At 42.2% G+C, this 25623-nt stretch overlaps 1 protein-coding gene across 1 annotated transcript; it reads right to left on the bottom strand.

Moving 5' to 3' along the window:
* On the bottom strand, positions 1–24114 carry C6H1orf198 (chromosome 6 C1orf198 homolog). Its single transcript, XM_054162242.1, has 4 exons — positions 23741–24114; positions 16140–16190; positions 4709–5260; positions 1–2484 (listed from the first exon to the last, which is right to left on the bottom strand). Exons 1-4 carry the CDS (start codon positions 24086–24088, stop codon positions 2428–2430), a joined length of 1008 nt encoding a protein of 335 aa, XP_054018217.1. The 5' UTR covers positions 24089–24114; the 3' UTR covers positions 1–2427.
* Positions 24115–25623: the final 1509 nt, after the last annotated feature.

The raw sequence follows: 25623 nt of genomic DNA, 5'->3' as shown, positions 1-25623 counted from the left end.
TTCTATTTAAAGTGACTTTATTAAAACATTGTTAATATAAAATGTGACCAAGTACAATTTTTTTTTTATAAGAATGTTTAATAAAAACATATTAAAGAAAGAAGGAGAATCAACTCTTGTCAAAGCACAGGAAAAACCTACCAGGATAAGTAAAAAGTTCTGCAGCATGTTCTACCAGCTGGTCCCAATGTGTACTAGGGTTGAGTTAATCGATGGAAGAGACAGGCAGCCCATGTTCTTCCCTTAGAAGCTTTAAGGTATTTAGCAGAGGCTTAAAATAGCTCTCCTCAGTAGTAGGAGACTATGCTTTCAGCTCACCCTATATTAAAGTCAGATTAAAATGTGCTTCTTCACATTGGATTTGTAACTTTTCAGCAGTTGAGCGTACAGCAAATTAGATTCACTGGTCACTGTAAACCCCTGGGTTAACATTTGTCAGCTTTACAAAGAAGGTGAGAGTCAATACTAATACACCTAAAGAATTTCTGCTGAAGTTGTTCTAGGCTGTATTAATGCAGGATGCTTCTAGCAAATGCTAAAAAAAAGGTCAGCTAAGAAAAAAAACCAGCAAAGTCCAGGCTGGTAGAAACAGCAAGTATTGTCTCAACTGCTGAACGCAGAGACAATATTCACGAATTATGGGTGTTTGTGCATCTCAGGAAGCATGTAAAGAAGCTTGCAGAAGTTTAGTATGCAGTGACTTTATACTCTGTGGCAATCCTCCCTTTCAGCTAAGAAACCTTTACAAGAAAATATTAGGAAGAAATTGAGAATTTGGCCTTGGTGGTTTGGTTTTGGGGATTTTTTCAGTATGTGCAGTGGGTGGAGGGCAGGGAGAAGGGGATGGCTTACAGCATTTCCTTGATCAGCAATTACGCTTTAATGCACTACCAGCATCCTCTGCTTGTTCAGGGCAAGCAGCACACCAATTAGAGGAAGGATTCTTCTAGAACATCTCAAACTTTTCCTGTAATTGGCAGAAGAAAATCCTGCAGCATCCAGCTCTGCACATTTAACTGCCCCTGGCACTGAACCAAATGTCAAGTGCTAATCCATGAGAAGCCTAGCACAATTAAGGTCTAGGAGATGGTGACCTTCCTATAGCCTTGGCTGGGATCCATTAGAGCCCTGTGTTTTGCCTTCTACCCCAAACAAATGCTATGGGACTATTGCTGAGGTAAAGGGAAAGGTCAAACCTTTGGCATCGGAGCAGACCAGTCACTGGCTGTGCGTAGGGGGAGTTAAGGCTTCAAGGTGAGGTAAACACAGTGAGAATCAGTGTGTAAATCATGCTGCATTTCACAGACAATAGATTCAAACGACAAGCTAGTCTTGTTCTCTACATTTTAAACACCAAACAAAGGTCATTCAAATGCAGAACTGGAGGCAAGTCTGCTGAGGGCCACCTTGAGGTGCCTCTCCACACCTCGGGAACAAATGCAACCCAGATGTTGAGCTCTTAAGGGAATGTAACCACACAGAGGAAAAAGCACCAAAGTTGATGAGTCCTTGAGACGATAAGCTGCTTAAAAAACAAAGAAGCCTTATACTGCTATGACCTCCCATAAACATAGTGGTTTCCTGACACATAGGTAATCTACACTCCAGCAATTCCCAGTGCTGTGCTGCCAGCACTACTCTAGTAAGGAGGCAGTGAAATCATTTGGCTTGTGTTCCCTGAAGAGAGTTTCTCCCGTTCATTAGGTGTTGTCCCATTTCCTTCCACCCACCCCCAAGTCTCTAATCCAAAGCTCAGAAACACCTGTCGTTTCCCCAGGTTATTTTTCTAATACTCTTATGTTATTTTAGCAGATTTGAAGGGTGCAAACATAGTGCTTCTTTGGATCCATCATTTTGGTAATGCCTTTGCCCTCTTAAAAAAAAAAGAAAAGAAAAATTCAAATAAGTGGTACAAAAGTTACTTTCAAGCTAAATGAAATACAGAAATCAATGCAATTCTTGTGTATGTTTATTTTTCATACTGGTTTTGTTCTGTTTGTTTTCTCTAATTATCCGGCCCATGGAATTATTTGCTTATTTGGAACCATTGGATGTGCAATGTTTTTTCCCCACAAGCCGCGCTAGCGAGGTTTTGACTGCAAACAGCAATCCAGGCCTGTAGTTTCCATTTCTAGAGCATGGAGACTCATTGGTTTTTCTTTAACATGTGCATGGTAACTTCACCCACTCTCTCAATACAGTAGCTACTAAAAATTGTAACAGGTATTTAAAAACCCCAAGTGAAACCACACTTCTATCACTGTTTAAAAACCAAAAACATATATGGTATTACAAAAGTTTATACAAAGGCAACATTTAAGAGTTTGAAAGTTACTTCTAGAAAAAGACACAAATGCTAGTAAATTAACATACAAGGAGAAAGATACTCCACTTCTTCCCCCAAATTGGTTTGATCTACAGTATCTTTTACCAGTTGTCTAGAAAATCAAAGCCAGTCTTCAAGATAACATTGCTTGTACTAGTCTGCAAGGGGAAAAAAAAAAAGAAAGAAGATGTGGTTGTTAATTATGGTATTACAAACTTAGTACTTAACTGCCTAATATTTCAAATTCTTCACCATGTCTTAGGATACCTAAGGCCCACATCAGCAAAAAATACATTGGAAAATGGTAGACATGATAAAATATTCACAATGAGCAAGAAGGCAACTCCAGACAAAAATGAAATTCTTGTAGTAGTCTGTGGGCAAAATGTCATTTTTTTCCCCCCATGAAAAAGAAATAATCATAGGATTATAGGGTTGGAAGGGACCTCAAGGATCATCTAGTTCCAACCCCCCTGCCATGGGCAGGGACACCTCACACTAGATCAGGTTGCTCACAGCCACATCCAGCCTGGCCTTAAAAAACCGCCAGGGATGGGGCTTCCACCACCTCCCTGGGCAACCTGTCCCAGTGTCTCACCACCCTCATGGGGAACAACTTCTTCCTAACATCCAATCTGAATCTACCCATTTCTAGTTTTGTTCCATTCCCCCTAGTCCTATCATTACCGGACACCCTAAAAAGTCCCTCACCAGCTTTCTTGTAGGCCCCCTTAAGATACTGGAAGGCCACAATAAGGTCTCTTCAGAGCATTCTCTTCTCCAGACTGAACAGCCCCAACTCACAGGAGAGGTGCTCCAGCCCTCTAATCATCCTCATGGCCCTTCTCTGGACATGCTCATAAAGCATAAAGATCAATTTTTAGGCTGGAGTGAGAATTGCAGAAAATGAAACAAACGCAGAACGTAAGCATTGCTAATTCAATGGATTGCTTGCTGCCATGGCAGTCAGCTCTTTCCAGAAAACTAGTCTAAACTTTGCTGACAAGTTATTTACTAGGCTATCAAGAACATGCTCACTCCTGCAGTGCTGCACTTTTAGCCATGACATTTGGAAGTGATTTTGTGTTCAAGAAGACTATTCATGAGATACAGCTGAGTTTCTGGATTCTCTTCCCAGAGCACGGCTCTCTTCCCCAGAGCAGGGAGGAAAAGAAGAAATTAAGAAAATTCCATCCCATCCTCTGCTACTCTGTACACTTTTTCACATGGGAGGTTGGTCCTCCACAGAGAGAAAAATCAGGCTTTCCAAACTACTTCAGTTAGCTAGAAAACATTCACCAATTAATTAAAACCGTAACAGACCGTTAACAGCTAAAGCCTTTAACTAAATTAAAGGACTGCTGTAGCAAAATGGCTCAAGAAGCTTACATCCTAGCTTCAGGAAAGTACTAAAATAGCTTAAGTTTTGTTCTAAGTGCTGCCACTTACTTCTTCTGCAAGTATTCACCTCATCTTTCTGACCTTACATCATCTTTTTTAGGATTTAAACCACCACTGCTGGGAAATACAGTAGAGAGAAGCTATGCAGCATGCTTGAAGTGTACAGTAACGTGTCAGGCTTCTGCCAGAGCAATGCTACAGATTCCAAACAGAACTGCACAGCTCTGAGGAGCTATTCCCTTCTTTCACAGCTTTCAGACTTCGGATCTCTTCTTTCCCTCACCATGACATATCCTGTTATTCCTTTTTTTTTCTCACAGATCAGCATCTGCTTTTTAAATAACTTCATCTGGCTATTGAGCTGCTAAGGTTATTTTTTGTTGTTGGGTTGTTTGGGTACTTTTATTTAAAAAAACATTGCAGGCTAATTCTGGAAGCTCATTCCATTTCTATTTTGGACTTTAAGAGAAAACACATTTGAAAGCAACCCAGCTGTCTGGGACAAAGCACTGGGAAGTGGCTGTTGGGCCACTTAAAACAGCTGAGAAGCTAGCTTGCCATTCACTATTATGCTGCATGTACCAGTCAAGTATCCTAGACTCTACTTTTATCTACTTTTCAAGTTAAAACACTTATTTCCACTACATGTTTCAAGATACAGCAAGCTTTTTACCACATGCTGTTAGGTTTTGCTGTCAGTTAGCCACTGGATGCCACATCAGCATTTCTGGCATTACATTTAAATGATGCCTTTATCCTATGCACTGTACTACATTACAGAATACTTGATTGAAACAAACACTGGCAGTTAAGATTTGGATCATATAGATTTATTCAAATTAGCAGGATCAAAAGCCAGAAAGCTTAGCTTTATAAAGCTCAATGCTTCATAGATTTCCTCATCTTCCAGAGCAGCGCTGTCATAATTTAATGTGCTATATAATTTTTAAATGTAAGAACAGTGGATACAGCAGTCCTTACCTGTCCAGGCATTTGTGGATCTGTAAGTATAGTACCATCAGAATCTTCCTTGTTTGTCCTAGAAGATGCCAGGTCCTGAGGTGGGTCAGGAAGAAAGAAGTCATCTAGAGAGCTAGGAGGGAGTTGAGTGGGTTGAGGTTTCTCCCATTCGAGAGATACAGAAGGTAAGCTGGGGGCAACAGACTTCTCTGGTTTAGTTGTGCTGGGCTTCTCAGCTTTCACAACCTCCTTTGGAGTAGACTCTTGTCTGTAAAATGAGGGAAGGGGTTTCTCTCCTTTCTCCATGGACTTGATCTGGCTGGGGGTCAAGGACTGGAACTCAGATTTGTCTCCTTCAAATTTTGAGCGCTCTGCATTTATCTTCCAGAAAGAGGACTCCTCTTCCTTTCTGGATGCTATCAACGCATCAGAGCCAGGGGTCTTACTGGCCTGAGAGGATTTCGGGACTTGGACACCCAGTGCCGCTTTAATGGGCTGCCTCTGTTCATTTTGCAACGGGGCACCACCTTGTTCTTGTAGGGACAGAGATGCCACACTGAACTCCATCTGACTCTGTTCAGGGTTAAAGAAAAACAGTATTTCAAAGCCCTTCACAAAGACACAGTTTCAGACATCTGATCTTGATATACGTAAACAATCCCTTTGACCACAGCTAGGCAATTCCCAGCCAGATGCCACAGCAAAACTAACTTACTTTCTCTGCAAATACTTATTTTTGCAGCTACATAAAAATGATAACTTTCGAGTCTGAAGGGCGAGCAAACATGAGTCCTAGACCTGCTGCAGAGGATTCAAAGAAATCAATTGCATTTGAGTTACTTGGTGCCATCCAAGGCAGCACACACAGCACTAAAACACTGGAATAGCAGCACTAAAGCATCACTTGCAAATGCATTTTCAAAGCCACAGCTGTTTTGCATGAAAATAGAAAGCGAAGCTTTACAGGGTAGTTTAAAAGGCAGTCTTCCATTATAGTCCTTGAATTAGTTGGCAACACACTACAATGCCATAAGGATTAGATGTAATGGGTATATGCAAATACTATTCTAATGCCCCTCTGAAGGAAGAGGAAACAACTCCAGCAGGACCAGTTTTTCTCCTATTCCAAAGCCCTGCTGTACTTTTACTTGCAGCGCAGATAGCTACACTTCTTTCTAAGAGGTATTACCGGGTCAAAGGAAGCCAAGTGGTCACAGTTAAAGAATGATACAGACTTTGAAAAACTCACCCCAAAGCAAACAGTTGTTCAATATGTTCGTTTTATTTAGCACCACTTCACTAATCTTGATTGTCCACTAGTTGGACACTCTTTAGGCTAATAAAACTTCAGTCACTATGAGGAACACGTATGTGCTACTGTACTTAGGAGCACAGCACCATTACAAGAGCTAGAAAAGGACCACCCCAAATGTCTAGACTTTTTTTTTCCCCTGTATATAAAAAAAAAATCCATTAAAAATTACATTTCTTGTTAGAGCTATGCTGCTGTCTTGACAGGCCTGGTTAGTTATGAAAAATTTCAGAGGGCATTTCAAATACTACCTTTGCTACAAACTGCTAAGAGATATTTTGAAACTTCATTACAAAAGTGATGTTTTCCCCATACCAGTCCATTTTCTGGCCTTTCCTGAATAAAAGAACAATAGCATCTAAAGAGTGGGAGTCTAAAACAAGTTCTAGTTGCACATAATTTTCACTAGCAATGTTTGATCTTAAGTCCTTCATCACTGCACCTGATAAGTTCAAAGGGATTCTAAATCCAACAGGTCTTACATGCCTGCTATTTAATATTCAGAAATTTCTCCTGAAGCACAAACGTTAACTCAGCAACTGATTATTTATAAAACAACCTCTTTTCTTAAACAGTCAGCAGCTGTCTACACAGATCCATGGACTAACCTCTGACAGTTCTAAAGAGTTCGATACTTTAGACGTGTTTTCCAAGGTCATAGACAAGTACTGAGTTCTGTATTTTCCTTAAGAATGTTCTGTGTTATCTAAAGGTGCAGAACACAAAACAAGCTGCAAGTAATTACAGTTTAGCAAGAGTAAGGTGAGTGCAAGGATGCACGCAACTCTTACCCAACAGCTGAACACCCCATCCTGCCTGCTAAATACTAGGAGGAAAAACCTTAGTGATTCAGTTTAATGAAGAAAAGAAGAGAAAGAAGCAGAAAAAAAGAGAAGAAGCAGAAAAAAAGAGAAGCAGCAGAAAAAAAGATGTAAAATTAAGAGCAGGTGATTTTTTCCTTAGATAAATTCTGCATAAACAAACTATGGGTGCAGTGATGCTGAGAATTATGTACAGTAAATGACATTCCCTATATTAAAGTACAGGGATTTATTTCCTAAGCTGATTTGGCAATACTACCAAATAGAGATTTTCCACCCTGAAGTTAAGATGCTTTAAGACTCTGGAAATTATAAAATCCCAGCTTAAAAAACCCCACAATACAATATAAAATAGACTGGCACTTCTCCAGTATCCAAGAGGGAAAAAAGAAAAGACATTACAAAAATTTTCTTTCTTGGAAGACTTAAGTACCTTGTCATGTAGGAATTAAAACAGTGCTACTTTCTATCCTTCAGCAGTCTTCCTTCTGAGTAGCCTGGCCCAGGGATCACACTGGAGATGACAGTAGCTAAAGGCCACCACAACAGCAGTCATTCTCAGTAAAATTCTTCCTTCACCCCCCAGCCCAAGAGAGAGGGAAGGTCAGTGCCCAGAGGGGCCATCACAGCCCCAGTCCACCAGAATAGCATTGGGAAAAAAAAAAATCCAGGAAAAACACTGATGGAAGGGTTGCAGGGGGCTGTTAGAACACAGAAGCAAAGCCAGGCCTCCTGGGAAGTTCTTACAATGTGGAACAAAAGCCACTGCCTGTGATGTGTTTTATGTTCTTTTATATGAGTCCAAATATCAACTCTGAGGTCTAGTTTGGAAGTCGTAGGCCACTTCTAGTGTGGAGAAAAGCGTGACACTGCAGCACAATTTCAGGCAGTTGCACTCTTTCCAACCCACTTGTGGATGCATGTTCTGGAGAGGATGCCCTCTTTGTCCTTCTAGAACAGAGACCGTGGGCTGTACCTCTTGATTTCATAAGGCAGGACCACCCAACCTTTAAGGCTGTGTATTTGTTGCTTTGGGGATCACACCATTCACAATCTGGCACAGAATGATCTGATTAAAAATACTTCTTCAGGAGTTTGCTTTTTCCCTTAAGGAAGGCAAAGAAGACAAGACTACCCTGACAGCTTCTGAAAGGCCTACATCTCAGCATGATGTAAACACTGCCTGGAGAGGTCAGACGTATAATTCTGCTTCTAATATTTAGCTTGAAAAGATAAGAACTTCTGTAGACCAGTCACAAGTTATTCTATTTTCCTTCAAATATATAAATGCTTCTATTTGACTTTCAAGGTTATACTGAAGACATCTGAATCCCCAAGAAATGTGGCCAATGAAAGAAAATCAGTAATATGCTGTATCCTTCAAGTCACAAAATTGGCAATAAAATACTAAAGACACTCTGTTCCTCCCAAACCAAAAATAAAACTAACAAAGCAGCAGTATAAGTAGGGAGATAATTTCACATAAGACCCATGTGTGATAGACCCATGTGTGAAACACCCCATGCTGACATCTAAGTCATGAGTAGTAATGTACGTTTTAATGAGTCACTAGACACCAGAAATGTGAGTTTAATTAGCGTTCTGTTCTCAGTTTCTTGTATCAGATTGCAAATTGGCAATTGATTGGGAAGGAAACAACATTCAGGACAGTTACTCCAAAGAAAACATGTCCTTTTCCCTTAGGTTTGCCAGCTGTGAAATGCACACCTCTCCTGGCCCCTGCTAACTTAGAGTAGCAGCTGGTCCATAAAGGGTTGTATTGCATGTTTGCTTTCCCCAGGCTGAGGGAGAGCTGCAGCTGCACACAGCAGAAGAGCACTTTTGATACTCTACCAGCTGCCACTTTGGGGAAGCCAACACTGAACACTATGGTAAGATTTGATGGTCAAAAGTGAATTATCATTTTGGCACAGTTTGGGATTCTAAAGAGAGGCAGTTTCAGTCCCCAACTGCTTTCATAGATTTTTGTATTACTTTGAGCTGCAGTTTCTGTATTTTAATTCCCCATGTATGGTACAAAATGCAAACACTTTCCTACCACTTGTTCAAGTTGTAATTCTGGCAACTGTTCAGCACAGAAAGTCTTCAGAGTTTACAGACAGGCTAGTACAGTCTCAACTGCAATTTCTAGAATTTGTCAGAAATCAAATAACAGCAGTAGTGTTTCCAAGCCATTGCAAGAGCTCGTTGTTCTCAACACATTTAGAGAGAGAGTGCATGTGTGAAAGCACACATGAAGAAGTATTTTGAAGCAAAGCAAACCTGTAAGTCTGTGTTCTTTCCAGTCTTAACCCTTTGGTTGTAACATAAAGGATGCCTAGGTCTTGGATCACTTTTCTAATAAATTCAGGTAATATTAAAACTGCAAGTTGTAAGAACTCACCTGCCCACCTTTCCTTAAAACGATCATGTTAAGATATTTGGCACTTTTATTTAGTGAATTAAAAAGTTTACACCTCAGTTTCAAGGCAGGGATAATCCACTAAATTCAATACTGACTGCATCTACTCATGGGAAACAACGTATTCTCAAAGAGAGGCACCACACACTAAGAACCCAATGATCTCATAACACTGTATAAAAGCAGGTCTCAGTTCCTAAGTCTACACTGGAAACAAGAAGACCACAAAGAACTCGGTAGCTTTTTTTTTTTTAAAAGCATATTATTCACTCATCTGGAATGTGTAATATTTTACTGAACAGTCAAGCAAACACAGCCAAAACATGCTGTTTTCCTTGGCAGCCTGAAAAAAAATAAAAGTTTTTAAGACAAAGACTGCAGTAACACTGTAAAAGCAACTTCTTTTCAGCGCAGACTGATATATGCAGCACTATGAAAGCCAAGTGCAAAATTATTTAGAAGATTACTTTGCTGAATGGATGAAAACCAAAATAAGTATGGGGATCCAAAGGAGCTGCATTTCTTGTTTTGTTTCCTGTGCATACCGTGGGTGTTTTCAAGATCTTTCCAGAGCCAGAAAGAAATCCTTAGGTCAGTGGAGACCAGATTCAAGGGAAAAAATAGAGCAAAGTACTCAAAACCAAATTAGTCATTTTAGTCCCTACAGAAAGACAACACCAAACATACATAGCATGGAGCTTCAGAGAAAACATGATAGGTGATATGAACTGCATTTTAGTCTGTCACAGTTACAGGTTAGCCTAAGCAAAACCACACTGACAGTAGCTGGTATGTGCATGGCTTTACACACGTGAACAACTGTCTAAAGATTGATGCACATAATTGAACCCTTAGCTGAGAACATCTGACTGTGTAGATTAAAATAAACATTGAGCACAGCTCCTATTACCACAAATTGAGGCATCTGTGCTCATGAACTAATAGTCAATAGTACTCTTATAGCACTGTGGTTTAAACATCTGTAGTCTAGATCAAAAATGGAAAGGAAAACTCTAAAACCTCAGGCATCACTCTTCTTTCCTTCCAAGGAAGCACTGCCATTTATGCCAGCTTGATAAAAATAATCACACTGAAGTACAGTTTGTAACAAGCAGTTCTAGTATCAGGCTTCTAAGGAAGGCAGGGGGGAAAAATTGTGCCGCTCTCTTCTCATTTAAAAAGAATATAAACACAACCAACCAGGACTTTCTACAAAGAATGATATCGAAGACTGTCTTTTAATTTTAGCTAAACAGCTTGCAAATCATGTTTTTATAAGTGCAACATCATTTTTTTCTTTCTAAATAATCACTGGGATTAGATCACTTCTGCAGTGATGTAATTGGGGAATCAGGACAGGGAAGGCAGCAGCCAGATTGCTGAAGAGACTGATGCTTGACACTGACTTTTTATCCTTTTTTTATTTGCTTTTGAACACACCTTGAAGGCTTCTTTGTTGTTTGTTTGTTTTTCTACAAATATCTGAGCACCTGCTGAAAGCAGAAGAGAGTTAAAGCAGAAAAAGCCAGGACTTAGAAAAAAAAATACAAAAAGGACTCACTAAAGCTACTTTTACAGCTATTCTTCTACCTGTATTATGACCAACACATTTTCAGATCTGCATGTGTCAATTTTAAGCATTTGGAATGAAACCTATTTTAGTTAACAGCATAAATTAGGAATAGATTTGAACTTACTCCCATGCTGCTCTCTTTTTGCTTTCAATATGGTAGCTGAGATGACAGACTGAAATGGTGTTTTCTGTCCACCACTACATCAATCTTAAAAGAGCACAAACAACAAAACACACCAAACCCCAGAAAGTTGTGAGTTCAAGAATAGCTGCAGAGAAATTTTATTTCCAAACCCAGGCACGATACTTGTTTTCCATTTATACCTCAGGGTCCGTGCTAAGTTTCACTGAACTTTTACTTCAAATAAACCAAGAAACCTCAAAGGCTAAACTCAGCCAAAAAATGTCAGCTTTCATCTCACTTAACCTGAAGCCATAAATAGAATGCCCTAAATTCATAAACCTGGCTTTAGCTCCAGTTAAAAATGCAACCCACATTTAAAGATGTGTTATGTTCATGAGGGCTCCACCCATGAAGCAAATCACTCCCTCCAGTTCAATCTCTAGTTTTTAAATGTCAGCTGATTTGCAGTACCATGAAGACTTCTTGGTTATTGAGCAGTTTTCCTTCTGAGAAGTACTCGCTTTCTATTAAAAATGTTACTATTTTAAATGCTCTCTAACAGACAGCTTAGCAATTTTCTATGCATTTCAGCTTTGTTGGCCTCGTTTAAGGGGTTTAAAATAAAAAGGTAAGACAAGAACTTTAAATACACATCAAGCTGCTAAACATGGTGGAGATAATTGTGAAAGTGTTTGGTGTGATACAAACAACTTTTGCCATGTTTTGCATTTGTGTTGAAAAGGACAACACAAAGTTTACTTTTGACAGAAGTTACCAAGACCTTCAATAATCTTCTGCCCAAAATGACAGCAATTTAGTACACCACTATATGGAAAAGACTGACAGCCATGGAATTAGTGAATGCATTTTGGTAGCTACTTGTCCATGCAATGACTATGGGTATCACATTTAACAGCTGAAAGAGGCTCCAACTTGAAGAAAACATGCCCTCCCCTCTTCTCACTACCCTGTCAGGTTTCCTGTAGGTTAGTTACAGACAAATACCAATACTGCTGCTTTGTTTTCTTAGTCTCAATGACAAAAATAATAAATAAACAAAACATAAGCCTTCTGCTTTCACTGATTCACATCTCTCCTTTCTCATTCTTTGCAAAAGCAGAAAGTGGACACCACACTCCCTTCCTTGGGTAAGGGAGAGCACATTCATGCAAAGCTGCAAAAGAATGAAGGAATTTCCTCATCACAGCAATAACATGCAAAAATCTAAATTAACCCAAAACCACTGCATTAAAGAGAGATCAAGGAAAAGATTAGGAAAGAATAACCCATCACAGGACAGAGCTCACAGAATGGAAAGAGCCTGAAAACCAGAAATAACAGTGGGAACAAGAGATCTGGCTGAGAAGACACCAAACGTTGCCATTACAACATGCCAACCTTATAGAACAGCTCACTCAGGTTTCTCCGCTGTTTCCCCATGCTGGGCCAACTGAGCAAGGATGCTTTGTTGTCAGCCAGTATCTCATGCCTCATCCAGTCTTGTTTTAAACACTTCCAGGGACAGTGACTCCATCACCTCCCTGGGCAGCACATTCCAATGGCCAATCACTCTTCCCAACATCCAATCTGAATCTACCCACTTCTATTTTTTTTCCATTCCCCCTAGTCCTGTCATTACCTGATACCCTCAAGTCCCTCACCTGCCCCATTTGCCCCCTTTCCCCCCTCAAATCCCAGAGCACCTGGGCTCTGTTGGAGTCTCCTCCCACCCCAGGTGTGGCCACTTGGCCCTCCCCACCCACTCCCCTTTTTAATCCCCACCAGGAAAGGCAGAAGCCCCAGGCTGAGCCCATCTGGGCTGAGGATCCTCCTCTCATCACTGGTGAGTGCCCATGGTGCACACTGGGTGATGGTGGTGGTGACAACAAAGGCCGGGGGGCCTGGAGGCCCCCCGGTTGTTAGGGACAGGATTGATGACTCCTCCAATATCATCCACGGGTGCTGGCTGGGGCTGAGCTCTTCTCTGTGGTATCTTGGCTGCTTGAGGGTCTTGCCCCTGGCTCTGGGATGGCTGCAAAAATGGTGGTGATGGAGCAGGAGCTGTTTAGTCAGGTGATATGATGGTAATCATACTGTATTTACCTGGAGGCCCCTTGAGTCTGCTCCCATCAATAAACCTCTGCTGTTGTGCCTCATTTGCAGACCATTTCTTCCCCCTCACTGCTTCATTCCAGAAATAAGGAAGGAAAGGAGGAAAAAAAGCAATAAAGCATTCTAGACAATGCATTCCCTTATCAATCAGCTCTGATGATAGGCTGAACTCTATCTCAAAGGTCCCCTCCAACCTGGTTAACTCTGTTCTATTCTATCAGATTAGTCAAGCAAGATTTTCCCTTAGTGAATAGAATAGAATGGAATAAACCAGTCTGGAAGAGACCTTCAAGATCATTGTGTCCAACCTATTATCCAACACCGCCTAAACCATGCAGCCAAGCACCCTATCAAGTCTTCTCCTGAACACCTCCAATGATGGTGACTCCACCACCTCCCTGGGCACCCCATTCCAGTGGGCAATCATTCTCTCTCTGTAGAACTTCTTCCTAACCTCCAGCCTAAACCTCCCCTGGTGCAGCTTGAGACTGTGTCCTCTTGTTCTGGTGCTGGTTGCCTGGGAGAAGAGACCAACCCCCACCTGGCTACAACCTCTTTTCAGGTAGTTGTAGAGAGCAAGAAGGTCTCCCCTGAGCCTCCCCTTCTCCAGGCTAAGCAACCCCAGCTCCCTCAGCCTCTCCTCATAGGGCTTGTGTTCCAAACACCTCACCAACTTTGTTGCCCTTCTCTGGACTCGTTCCAGCAAGTCAACATCCTTCCTAAAATGAGGGGTCCAGAACTGGACACAGTACTTGAGGTGCAGCCTAACCAGTGCAGTGTACAGGGGTGGAATGACCTCCCTGCTGCTGCTGGCCACACTGTTCCTGATGCAGGCCAGGATGCCATTGGCCCTCTTGGCTGCCTGGGCACACTGCAGGCTCATATTCAGCCTATCATTGACCAGTACCCCCAGTACTGGTTATGGAATAGATCAAAGAGTAAGCATGAAGCAAGATCTCCGCCTTTAGAAATGGGAGACTCAGCAGCTGAAGGATTTATCTGAAAGACTGACATGATATGAGGTACTGGGGGGTGGGGGGGGAGGAAGAACCCACACAAATCAAACAACTCTCAGCCCATAATGCAAGACAAAATTGATTCTCTACATTTTTGCTAAAGGAAAAGGTCATGCAATTTTTCAACCTCTAGTTGATGCGCAGCTTTTATCTCGGGTCTTAGGGAGGGAGCAGGAGGGAAGAGGGAAGCACAACTTGATTAGCTGAGACAATAATTTCTAAAGCAATCTCTTCCTCACCTCACTTTTCACCAGCAGTCACAAGAGGAGTCACACATTCTGCAAGCCTTCATTCATTGCAGAAAAGGAGGAAACTAGAGCATGTATCCATTGTGGTCCCACATTTTGAGATGCCAGGAGGACAGTGAAAATACTCAGCAAGTAATAAACTGCAGGCTAGGTGGAAGAGCACATCACCAGACATACTAGCATGTGAAAAGACAACTTCAATTAAATAGAAAATCCATTTGAGTGAAGATGCATCTCTTGAAGGATCTCCAGTCTGTGCATTACACAAAGCACTCTCTCTAGGAAGTTCAAGTGGTCTGAACACAGGAAAATCCTGTCAAGGTAGAGCTTAGAATTATGATTACAGCTGCCATGTTCCAAAAACTACTGAGTTTTAGGGTTTGCACTAAAACCAGGGGAGAGGCAATACTATCGTCTCCAATATATGACTTATTTCACCTTATTGACAATGGCATCCACACTCTTCTCACTATTTTTCTTTTCTTGACAGCTTCACCCAAGTACACTCATGCTAAAAGCCTCTTTAGTATTATACTACAAGACATTGTCTGCTTCTTCTAAGGGTCCTGAAAGACATGAGAGCTCTCCTGAGCTACCAGGTTTCCACTGCAGGAAATTCTTCACTGCCTCTTGAACCACCACAGTTTACAAGGGAGTTTTAAGGCAAGCGAAGGCTAACAATAATTTCTCTTAAACTGCAGCACTGTAGGGTGCAAGGCTCCAGAAGTCACATCAAGTTCTAGGTTAATCAGCATTTGCAAAGCACAGATGGGATGCTAGCTTTGGGCAGTGACCTTGAGCAGGGAAGGCTGACAGCAAGTCTAGGGTCAACTGGATTAATTTAGTATTCACTGGTATTTCCAAAATAATTAGTCTGCATTATACTAAGATTACTTTCAGAAGCTCATATACGATTATCTACATAGTTCAAGGGCAAAAAAAAGGAAGAAATAGGGCAGAAGCAGCTATCTCTGGCAGATTAAGCCAGAAAACATAAAATGTGAAGTGTGTGATTACATTAACATGCCCACCATACCCAGCTGAGAAAGGTAAAGAGCTATGTTTTTGCACCCCAGTTTTCTTCAACAAGAACTGAACTTGATATCCCACCACAAATATGGCAAATAGTATTTCCTCACATTGCAGGTTCAGACAGATGGAGAACACTGGCTCTGTGCTAGTCTTACAACAATCCCACTGTAAATAATGTTTTAACAAAACACCGGAGGTAAAGCAAGGGGGAAAAACAAACAAACCAACCCAAAACCAACGTATCATGGAAAAAAAACTTCATATTTTGAAGGATCTGTTTTTTGGAGAGGAAGTAGTGCAATGCTTCTAGCACAATCTCAGGTTATCAAGTTTCATTGCATTCCAGAATGTAAGAAAAAGATGAAGCATAGGACAGGCTGTAAGAAAGAATGCAATGAAGTCTGTTCCTTTCTCACCTGACTTCCTAGCTACTTTACTCTTAACTTTAAAAGTGAAATACATTAATGTTCAATATCTGAGACACTGGTCTTGCTAAACATGGCAAGCTGTTTAAAAGGTTTACAATGGAAAACCAAATCGTTTGTCGTGAACCAGTTTTACACCTGCGTTTGAAGCCAGAGTATCAATTTGTGAGGTACATTTTGTGTTTCTGTTGATGTAACTCGAAGCACACCAGCCCCCATTTCATTTGCAGGATGGTCACTTTACAGTGTTCTCAAAGAATAAAGGTGACATTAGCCTACCAAGTTTCAAAATTAAGACAACATAAATGCACAATCAACAGTGTAAAATGACAAGCCAAAGCTAAAAATAGTATTGCTGCATATTTACCTTCGTTTCCCAGGAGAAGGGAGCCGAGTGTTCATCTTGCCAAGTGATGTCCTGAAATAAAATGCAAGAATGACTAAAAATCATAAGAGCGGCTTTATCTGTTCAGAAGCATCATACAGATGACATTATGTTGCACAGCTGAAAGCATAACAACCACTACCACAGAACATGCTAAAAACAGAGAGCACTACTTAAAGATGGTACTGATTACGTTTTGATATTGACTGAGGGCAAGTTCTCTGAGGGGAAGATTATAAATTAGTATACCCATTTAACCTACCAAGTATATGAAATGGTTTCTCTACAAAGAGCTCTAAAACACATTTCTGTTTTTATGCTAGGCATTTTCTTTAATAGTCACTAGCAACACCCTGGGACAGAAATAGTAAGAAAAGCAGGGGCTTTAGAGAAATAAAGTCATATTTCCACCCCTTCACAGACCAAAGAGCATGTGTGCATCCAGGCAGTCACATGGCAGCAGAACAGCTGCACATCCATCAGGCCAAGCCACAACTGGATCCAGCCCTGGTAAGACACATCATTGTGCCACTTCAGTGATGATCAGTCTGAAGAAAGCATTCAGTGCTGCTGAACGGGCGAGACAGCCTCCAGAGTAAAATCCCAACCTGAAATAGTTTCTTGGGTTTATGAAGCGATCCCAGTTTGAGAAATTAAACCAATCTCTTCACACACAGCATGCCCTCCAGAAATGGATGTAGTACACATTGAAAAAGGAAGAGGTGGAAAAAAAGATAAATAATTATTGCCCACATTTATTCAAGATTTGCAACAAAATGATCACACTTCTATTCCTAGTCGTGGGTGAGACTCATTTGTACACTGGATGTTCACGCTGGAAGAGGTAAGGAGTTGCACCCTCCACAGTGAGTATACTACTGCTTGGCCACCCCAGTACTTCAGAGGAGGAACAGGAAATGGAATGGCAGATGGAAGGAGAAAAGCCAGAAGTAACTATGCACAGGTAAGGAGAGGGCAGGACAAGAGCTGGAGTACTTGTTTCACACTTCTGCTGTTCAAAGAATAACAGAACTAGAGTACGTTTTAAACTAACATAAAAATTCCACCTCTTGCCACAACTGCTCTTTTCTTATTTCTGACCTCTGCCTTTACAGCAGCCAAGGACTACGAAATTACAATTAGAAGTGTCTGAAACCATCTCCTAAACATGAAAACATGGCATTCTCCAATTATTACTCATTTGTAAAACACAAAGTTTCTAGTAGTGAAAAGGGCTTGTGGAATATATGAGGGTGATCCTACGTTTTTAAAAAGACCTGGGCTGATAGAGACAATCTAAAAGGAAAATCCTGGGCTCTGCTGGACCATACACTCTGGTCAAAAGAGAAATTTGGTGCAGGAAATTTTTGACAAGGATACAAGTGTAATATCAGGTTCTCTCATTCCAGCAAGTGCATACTTGCATAAAGAGAGCAGAGTAAAAGTCTTGCTTTTTAGTATCTGTTCTAACTTCTATCAGCATATGTATTGTGAAGTGCTGCTGACCACATGGGAATGCTACATCTCTTAGGTGAGATGCCTAAAAGCCAAGTGAGTGTCAAATTATTTCAAAATCGTTTTAGGACCAGATCCTTTGCCTATGAAGCTGGTGAAATTGCAGAATGCATGACAGGGAAGAGATGGGAGAGCTCAACAGCTACATGGAGTCTCACACTGTAACCCTTATGTCCACACGAGGTCTGGACAAATCAGTATTTGACTTTAACCACAGCAGCAGAGGACAGAAATTGAATCCCGAAAATTGAGTAACACTCCTGCAAGCTCACACAGCACCTTAAAGCTCCAGACACACAGGCACAGCTGTCAGTAGGTTTTCCCTAAGGAGTTTAAAGGAATATCTGACTTCTTGCCTTTCACAGGACATGCAAATCATCTATGACCAGATTCAAGTTTATGGGCAAGCCAAGACCATCCTCAACCTGGATCCGAGAAAACCAGCTCTTTATTTTCATGTATAATGCAAATGTAGACAGCACTTCTTCACCTACCACTCTGCACATCCTCAATTCACTGTGGCTGTAACAAGCCCTTCTGACAGAAGGCTACCCGCAGAAGGATAGAAAAGCAGCATAGGGAAGGCAAAGTGAATGTATAATATGGTCGTGCACAAGGATACATCATTTCCTACAGGCCACAGCAAGTCAGCTTCCCACTTCCTAGAATCTGATGTCTTCTCAACCACCATGTCACTTGTTGGAAGCTCAAACTCAAGTTTAGGCAGAAAAAAAACCCTCCTGAAATGAATTAATGGTATTTTGGTAGTGGCTGTTAAAAAATTCCTGTCAGAGACAAAGCCTAAGACTTTTGCAGATCATTTCAAAAGATGAAAGTAGAAGTCCATTGTTAGGCAGGAGCAGTTCCCTGAAAGACAAGAACCATAGATTTTTGTCTTAGAAGGATGGCTTGTATCTCAGGCTGCAGAGTTTAGGACACCTCAGGGCCAGTAGTCTGAGGAGCTTTTCCTACATTCAAGATCTTTTCCATGGGATCTAGCAAAGGATAAAATAGGATAAGACACAGTTTGAGGATACAAAGCTTCAAGTCATTGATGTCTATGGTTATTGGAATGTACTTGAAGCCAGGACGAAGGAGACAGTTGTTAGTTTCTGTCCACTATCGGGGAAGGTAGTTTGTGGCCTCCACCTCCTGTGCCCTCACACAGAAGACATGCAGAGGATCAAGTAAGAAACAGAAAAACAACATAACTCAACAGAAGGCAAAGTCTGATGTGCCGGATGCATGTTTGTCACCAACAAAATAAGTAACTTTGCTTTCTGTAAAATAAAGACGTTCTCACAAGCCTGAAAAAAATAGGCATAAAAGCATCAGCTATGATGATATTCACAAGAGTAAATTACAAGTGAAAATTCTACAGGAAAAAAAAAAACCAAACTTCAAGGCTATTTATCATCAATACAGATTAGAAGAGATCCATATCTGGTCTGCTTTTGTTTTCAGCACACAACAAAGCCTTCTTCCAGAAAAAAGGCAAATAAATAAACTTTTGTTCAACAGTGTTAAAGAACCAATTTGTAAGAAGAAGGGCCTCATGCAACATATTTCCAAGCTAAAAAAAAAAGAGAGAATGAGAGGCAAAAATCCAGTCATGCACTTGACTTCAGCAACCAGCTGCAGAATACATAAAAAGAGAATCACAAACTATGTTTGCTATACATAGACAGCTTGTTGCAAAACAGCACCTGAATTTCAAAATGGAAGGCACTGGTAAAAAAATGTGCTAGCGTTTCTGGCATGCACATTGCTCGGTGCAGCTGACAGTAACAAGGCAGTCACCGACAAATGAAGTGTTATCAAAACACTGCCGTGCACTCAAAAGCACAAATCTCTATCACGCCCAACACACACACACAAAAATTGTTATATTAAATATTTGTTGCTTTAAAGCATTTTTAAGTAGGAGATAAAAAAGGGCTGATCCTTGGGCTTGGTGCCAAAGTCCTAAAGGTTAAGCAAAACAAATCCTGTGTCTGCCTGTCAAGCTTTCCTATAAAAAGATGATTAATTAAGCTAACCAAACTCTCTTACCTGTGTTTTCTCCACATAAAATGTCTACCCTTTCCTAAAGAACATGGCATTTTCTTCAATTAGAAGTTTAGTTATTTCCAGTCCAATTCTTTGAGCTGCTGGGTACTCCTCAAATACTCAACATCTCTTTATAGAAGAACAAACCCCAGAAAACAAAACAAAACAAAAAATCAGAAAAACAAGACTTTAAAGCCATGTGTATGTCACACACTTGTGGATAAAGAGTGACAGTATTAACAGAAGACTGAGAACTTGTTGTAAACTGAGTATCTAAATTATCTGTCACTGAACTAAATAAACAGAAAGGACCCAGTGGTATCAAATACCATCAAATCAAATGTTTAACACAAACTGACCACTACATTGAATTTTTTCTACCTGCTCCCCTCAGGGTGGCTTATAATTTATGGTGTATTCCAAAACTAGCCCATTTATATTACAGCAATCAATACCAGATTCTATTTCCAGATCTTCCTCTTCTCAGATAACCTTAATTTTTTTACCATTATGAGCATTAGACATAAAATGGATAAATGCCAGCAACTGGAGGCTTGTTTGGGAAGAGGAAGCTGTGCGTGAAGGCTGTGGCCTCCAAAGCCTTCAGTCATAATGCCTAGGCTGTCCAGACAGAATATGATGGTGAAGCAACAAATGTCTCTTGGTGCTGAGCCCATGTGCAATGACAAGTCAATCTTCAGCCAACATGACAAAACTTCTTTCATGAGGGTGTTAAATTACCCCATTAGCCTGGAAGAGCTCAAACACATGTGCATGACCTAGAACACAATGACTCTGGAAAACAGAGCAAGATAGAGAAGCAAGAGATGTTTGGTTTCACTAGAAAGTGGTATTGGAAAATAGCAGGGCTTGTAACTCTATCAAGATTATTGAGCTGGTGTACTCTGAGGGCTGTTTCAACCAACCCAACACTGTGCTTGAGAAATACTGTTTGGGGAATCCCCTTCTTTCATCAATATTTTGGAGACTTTTAAAAACACCTTCAGTCCTTTGACAGCAAGATGGGAGAGTAAGAAAGAAGCTCTGGTGTTCTGCCACTGATCCTCTTATGTACTGCATTCACAGTGCACACACAGCTTCAATTATTAACTATATGACTGGCACTGCTGCAATGAGGGTAAGATAATGGAGAAGGTGCAGTGGCTCTCAGCTGATTCTAGGCATTTGCTAAGAGTCACACATGGTGCTTGCCACAGTGCAATTGCACTATGAAATGATGGGATTATGGCTACAGCATGCTACAGTCCTTTTACTGCACATCCATTTTCTGTCATAGCCTTCCCACACAGCCAGCATACCGAAAGGTATTTTGAAAATGGAAGACATGCTTATACCTTGAGAACTTACTGTCCTGGGCTACAAGTCCAGGGGACAAGCTTGGTATTAGAAAAGATACATGGGAAACTGGGGGGGTAAGAAAGAGGCAACCGATTATATGTAGTGGTCTTATATCACAGGATATCATCTGAACCACTTTATCAAAGTGGTAACATGCATGAAACTGGGAGTGAAACAGTGAGAGCCTTGGATGGGTAAATCTGTATCTACAGCATTCAGCCTTGTTTTTCTTTCTCCCAGGTCCTCTGAAGAACACAAAGTGGAAGAGATTAACTTTCCATGCTTAAAGCAAGCACAGATAGATCACTACAGATTTCAACATCAGTTAACAGGGAAGATGAGCTGTGGCTGGAAACATGAAGCTTTTGGAGCAGGTGTCAGCAAGAACATCATTAGACCACGCACACTGAAAGCGCTGCAACATTTACAAGTGATTCCCAGGCACGCAGACTACTCCATTTCCTTGCCTCAGGGTCCCACACACTACAAGCCACGGACAGCAGTGAGGACCAATCTAAGTGCCCTAAGCAAGGGTTGGGTGACCATAGTACATGCATCAGTTTCATCTAACAAAGACGGCAGCAGTACAGCTCGGTAAACTGTCAGACTAGAAGACAGCAAGATAATAAAGTTCAGTACAGACAAAAGTATTTGCATGGCTAGAAATCTGAACCAAAACGGTAAGAGATCAGCTTCAGTGGCTGTGTAACAGCAGGACAAGGAGCCAGGGCAAATATCCAAGAATCAGGTTGAATGCCAGCAAGGGAGCAGGGGGAGAGGAAGCTATCAGATGAGGAGCCAGAAAAGGCTCTAAGACTCAATAGTGCACTTGGAAGAACTAAAATGGAAATGGAGGATGCCAAAACAACTGGAATCTCCTTTCTTCAGAAATTCAATTTATATTACCTTCAGCTTAGAAGTCAAGGAGGAAGTCAGTTTGGCCAGATGCTTCCAAAATTAAAAGCTGGCATTAAGTATTTTAATGAAGCATGCTTTCTGTGGTTAATAGCTACACAAATGCTAACACCACCACTATTTGTATCACAGCTGTATTTCATGGCAAGAGAGGAAAGAAAAAAAACTTGCCAAATTTCAGATGGACTCTCTAGCTCTTCTGTCAAGCAGGAAATTATTATTTCCATACAGTGCAGCCCAACAACCTACAACATGCTTGCTTTCCTTCCTGATCCACGTAATTCAAAGCAGAATCACCTAAGACTGAGAAAGCTGAACTTACTTTCTACAGTTGCTAACGTAAATCCTTTCACTAACTTCAGGTTTAGCTTTCCTTTCAAAGATTACTTACACAGCAAAACTTACTGTCTCGGACTCCTCTAAATTTCTTTTTCACCAGGGGTTATGGTCTATTACTAGCAAATATTTACCCGGAATTTCTGGTATCATGGACTAAAAAAGACTGCGCTGTTCTTGAACCATAGATACAACGTGTGCATGGCACATCATCACACCTTCCTGACAGGTGTAATACAAGCAGCAGACTTCTAGCACAAAGCTGATCGGGAACCATGATGCTGAGAATCTGTGCGCTTCAACCACTCCTTACAAATCCCATTGCAAGGTGTACTAGGGCTAAAGCAGCACTGGTCTCTCTAAATTAGATTGATTACACAAGCAAAGGAGACTTTTTTTTTTTAATTATTATTTTTTCTGGTAGAAGACACATAAGTCAGTAACTAATAGGATACTTTTAAGATAGTGTAAGAACATAGTGAAAGAGGTTAGCTCTGTAATCATACCAAGATGTAAAAGAAAATAAAACAAAGGAAATCTCATACACAGTAAGAGATACTGTATCTGAAAAGCATGGTCAGCAAGCACTGCTAGACCTTCCTCTTCAACAGATCACACTCAGCAACACAACCCACTGCCACCAGACCCGGTACCCTTACACCTACGGATTTCCAGAAGGGCTGCCACGCTTCACCATTAGACAGATGGTTCTCAGAAGGTTCAAAACCCACATTTTTTTGCCATCTATCTTTCCACACCCTTGTTTTTCTTGGCATGTGACATGGAACAGTCCGCATTTTTTTAAGGTGTCAAAAATATCAAGAGCTGTAATGTTGTCAGGGTTGTATTTTTAACTGTGTCTAAAATTAGAAACAAAAAAGGAAGGTATTTAATTCAGTGTAAACATTTCTTAGAGCTCATTTTCAACAGCGGGCTATTTCCAGAGCTAGGCATAGCCATGCCCCATTTTCGGGGGTGGTGGTACCGGCCTCATCTCTAAGACTCCGTTTTGCAAAATCCACTTCTGCTTATTTCGGACAAACTCCAATTCGGTGCCTTTCCTGCTTCTATAATCTGAACAAGCCATGGAGGGGAAGAGAAATCAATCTCATCACTAGGGTAACCCCCCCCCACCGTTCTCAACTAGAACGGCCCGCTCCCTTCCACAGCCGAGCGCTGGCTCGGCGGCGCCACACGCCAGCAGGAGCAGCCGTGAAGCCACAGCAAGGTTACGGCTACCCCACCGCCGACGGCCCGTGCGGCGGCGGCGGCGGGACTTGGAAGAACCCCAAGACCCGCCATGGCGGACTCCCCAACAGGCGACCCAGGGAGAACGGCCCCTGCCCGAGCATTGAGACGAGAGGGGCGGGCCCCGCCGGCGCCCCTTCCCGCCCGCCCCCCGACGGTACCTCGTCGCCGAAGCGCACCACCTTCTGGCCCGTGTTGATGCGGAGGCTGGGGTAGCAGGAGGGCGGCGCGGCGGTTCGGGAGGCACCGCGGTGCGCGGCGTAGCGGGCCTGAATGTGGGGATCCACCAGGCACTTGTCGATGATCTCGTCCTGCTGCCGGGGCGGCAGCCGCTCCCACTCGGGCCCGTAGCGCTCGCGGATCCGCTCCTTCTCCGCCATGATCTTGCGCGCCATAGGGCTCAGCGATGAGAAGTAGCTGAACCGCTTGCGCTCCCGCTCGTCCAGCGGCCGGTTCCCGTTCATCACGGCCGTGCGGGAGGCAGCAATCGCCGCCGCCATGGAAGCCATGGCCACCTCGCCGCCGCCAGCCCCGCACACACTGAGCCGGGCGCACTCACACGGCGGGAATGGGAACCGCCTCCGCCGCCCTTCCCTGCTCAGCTCCGCTCCCCTCCTGGAAACACCGCCTCCACTCGCTCCCTATAAAGGCCAGCCACCGCCCCGCACACCCCGCCTCCCGCACGCCCAGCACCCGCGGCAACCTCTGCCGGCCAGTCCCGCGGCGCTGGCCGCCCGGCACTCTCAGGCCTTTCGCACTCACCCTCGCAGCTGGCCAGCTGGAGTGCCGGCCTCCGCAGCATGCTTCGGTAGCGTTGCTGGCTGTAGCGTGGGGCTGAGCGGGTCAGAGCCAGCCCAGGGGTGCTTAGCCGGAGGCGAGTCCCAAGCTACGGCCACGGCCACGCCCATGACCTTCAGTGCCTGTAGTGTTACTCTCGCATTCTCGAGGAGTCAAGCAGTAGTATTCGCAAGCTGCCGGGGTCAGGAGCCGCAGGAAAAACTTGCCTCAGTTGGCAAAGCATTGTCAAAGCCCAGAACCTGCCTTTCCCAATTTCCGAGTAAGTATAACATGTTTCTAGTACAAGAGAAGGTCCGACGGGACAGGCTATTCCATCCCACTCATCATTTTCAGTAGCAAGTCAGTCCAAAGCCTCTGTATGTTTTTATTTTTCCACAAATAAGCTGCAGCCTAACTGTAACAAGTCCTTGAAGTAGGTATTATATTGAAATCACTGGTGTTTTGGTTTTAGCATTCTTCCTCCTGCACACCTTTCTCCCATGTTCAATTAATTAGGAAGGAGAATAGGGGCAGAAGGCAGTTGGTGAAAAATAATTGCAGCACACCGCCAACATTTTTAAAAGAATCTTTCATTACACAATTGTTCCATCTTTCTGAAAACAAGTTGCCAGCATTATGACCAGCTTGTTTCCAGGGCAGGCTGTTTAGCCTTTTCTCCAAGTCTAATATACTTACAAGGGGATCTTGTGCTAAACCAACCTTCACTCCAGCATCCTGCTTGTTCTATTGGGCCTTCTCCATGCTTGTTGCTGTCCAAAGTCATCTTAATTGACCATGGGCGGCTGCAGTTGTCTGCCAGAACTCCCTAATACACCAGAATTGCAGAGGATAGCCCATCAGTGCTGTGTAGTATCTTAACACCCCACATTGTCTAAGCGTATCTTTCTTGGTATATGCAAAGGTTCCTAGATCCATTTTCCACAGCCACTTGATCATAGCAAATTTCATTAGTTGCAATTTTTATTATCCAAACATGGAACTCAGTATTTGGAAATTAGAAAATAATTCAGATGAAACTGTACTCAAAGCCATTTTAGGTACTTTAAAATACTGAATTCTCCCTTAAGCAAAGACATGTAAATAAGGCAGAGGGTTTATCTGAGACTAAATCTATTTTGGCTTTTGTCCTAGACAATTGCATGGGAATTATTGCCTTCAAAATATATATTACATATTGAGGTTCAAATGAATGGGTTTTCATTGCTTAGTCCATTTTTCCTCATTCTGCTTTCTTTAACAGAGAAAT

Source organism: Dryobates pubescens, chromosome 6, assembly GCF_014839835.1.
Source record: "Dryobates pubescens isolate bDryPub1 chromosome 6, bDryPub1.pri, whole genome shotgun sequence".
Lineage (NCBI taxonomy): Eukaryota > Metazoa > Chordata > Aves > Piciformes > Picidae > Dryobates > Dryobates pubescens.
This window is presented reverse-complemented; position numbering and strand designations above follow the sequence as displayed.

What these genes read in the sequence shown, in the direction of transcription:
- C6H1orf198 (XM_054162242.1), bottom strand. Translation starts at nt 24,088, where the DNA reads ATGGCTTCCATGGCGGCGGCGATTGCTGCCTCCCGCACGGCCGTGATG. An exon ending in TGGTGCGCTTCGGCGACGAG is followed by an intron (nt 16,191 to 23,740) that starts GTACCGTCGGGG and finishes ATTTTATTTCAG; the next exon opens with GACATCACTTGGCAAGATGA. An exon ending in CCTTCTCCTGGGAAACGAAG is followed by an intron (nt 5,261 to 16,139) that starts GTAAATATGCAG and finishes AACCCTGAACAG; the next exon opens with AGTCAGATGGAGTTCAGTGT.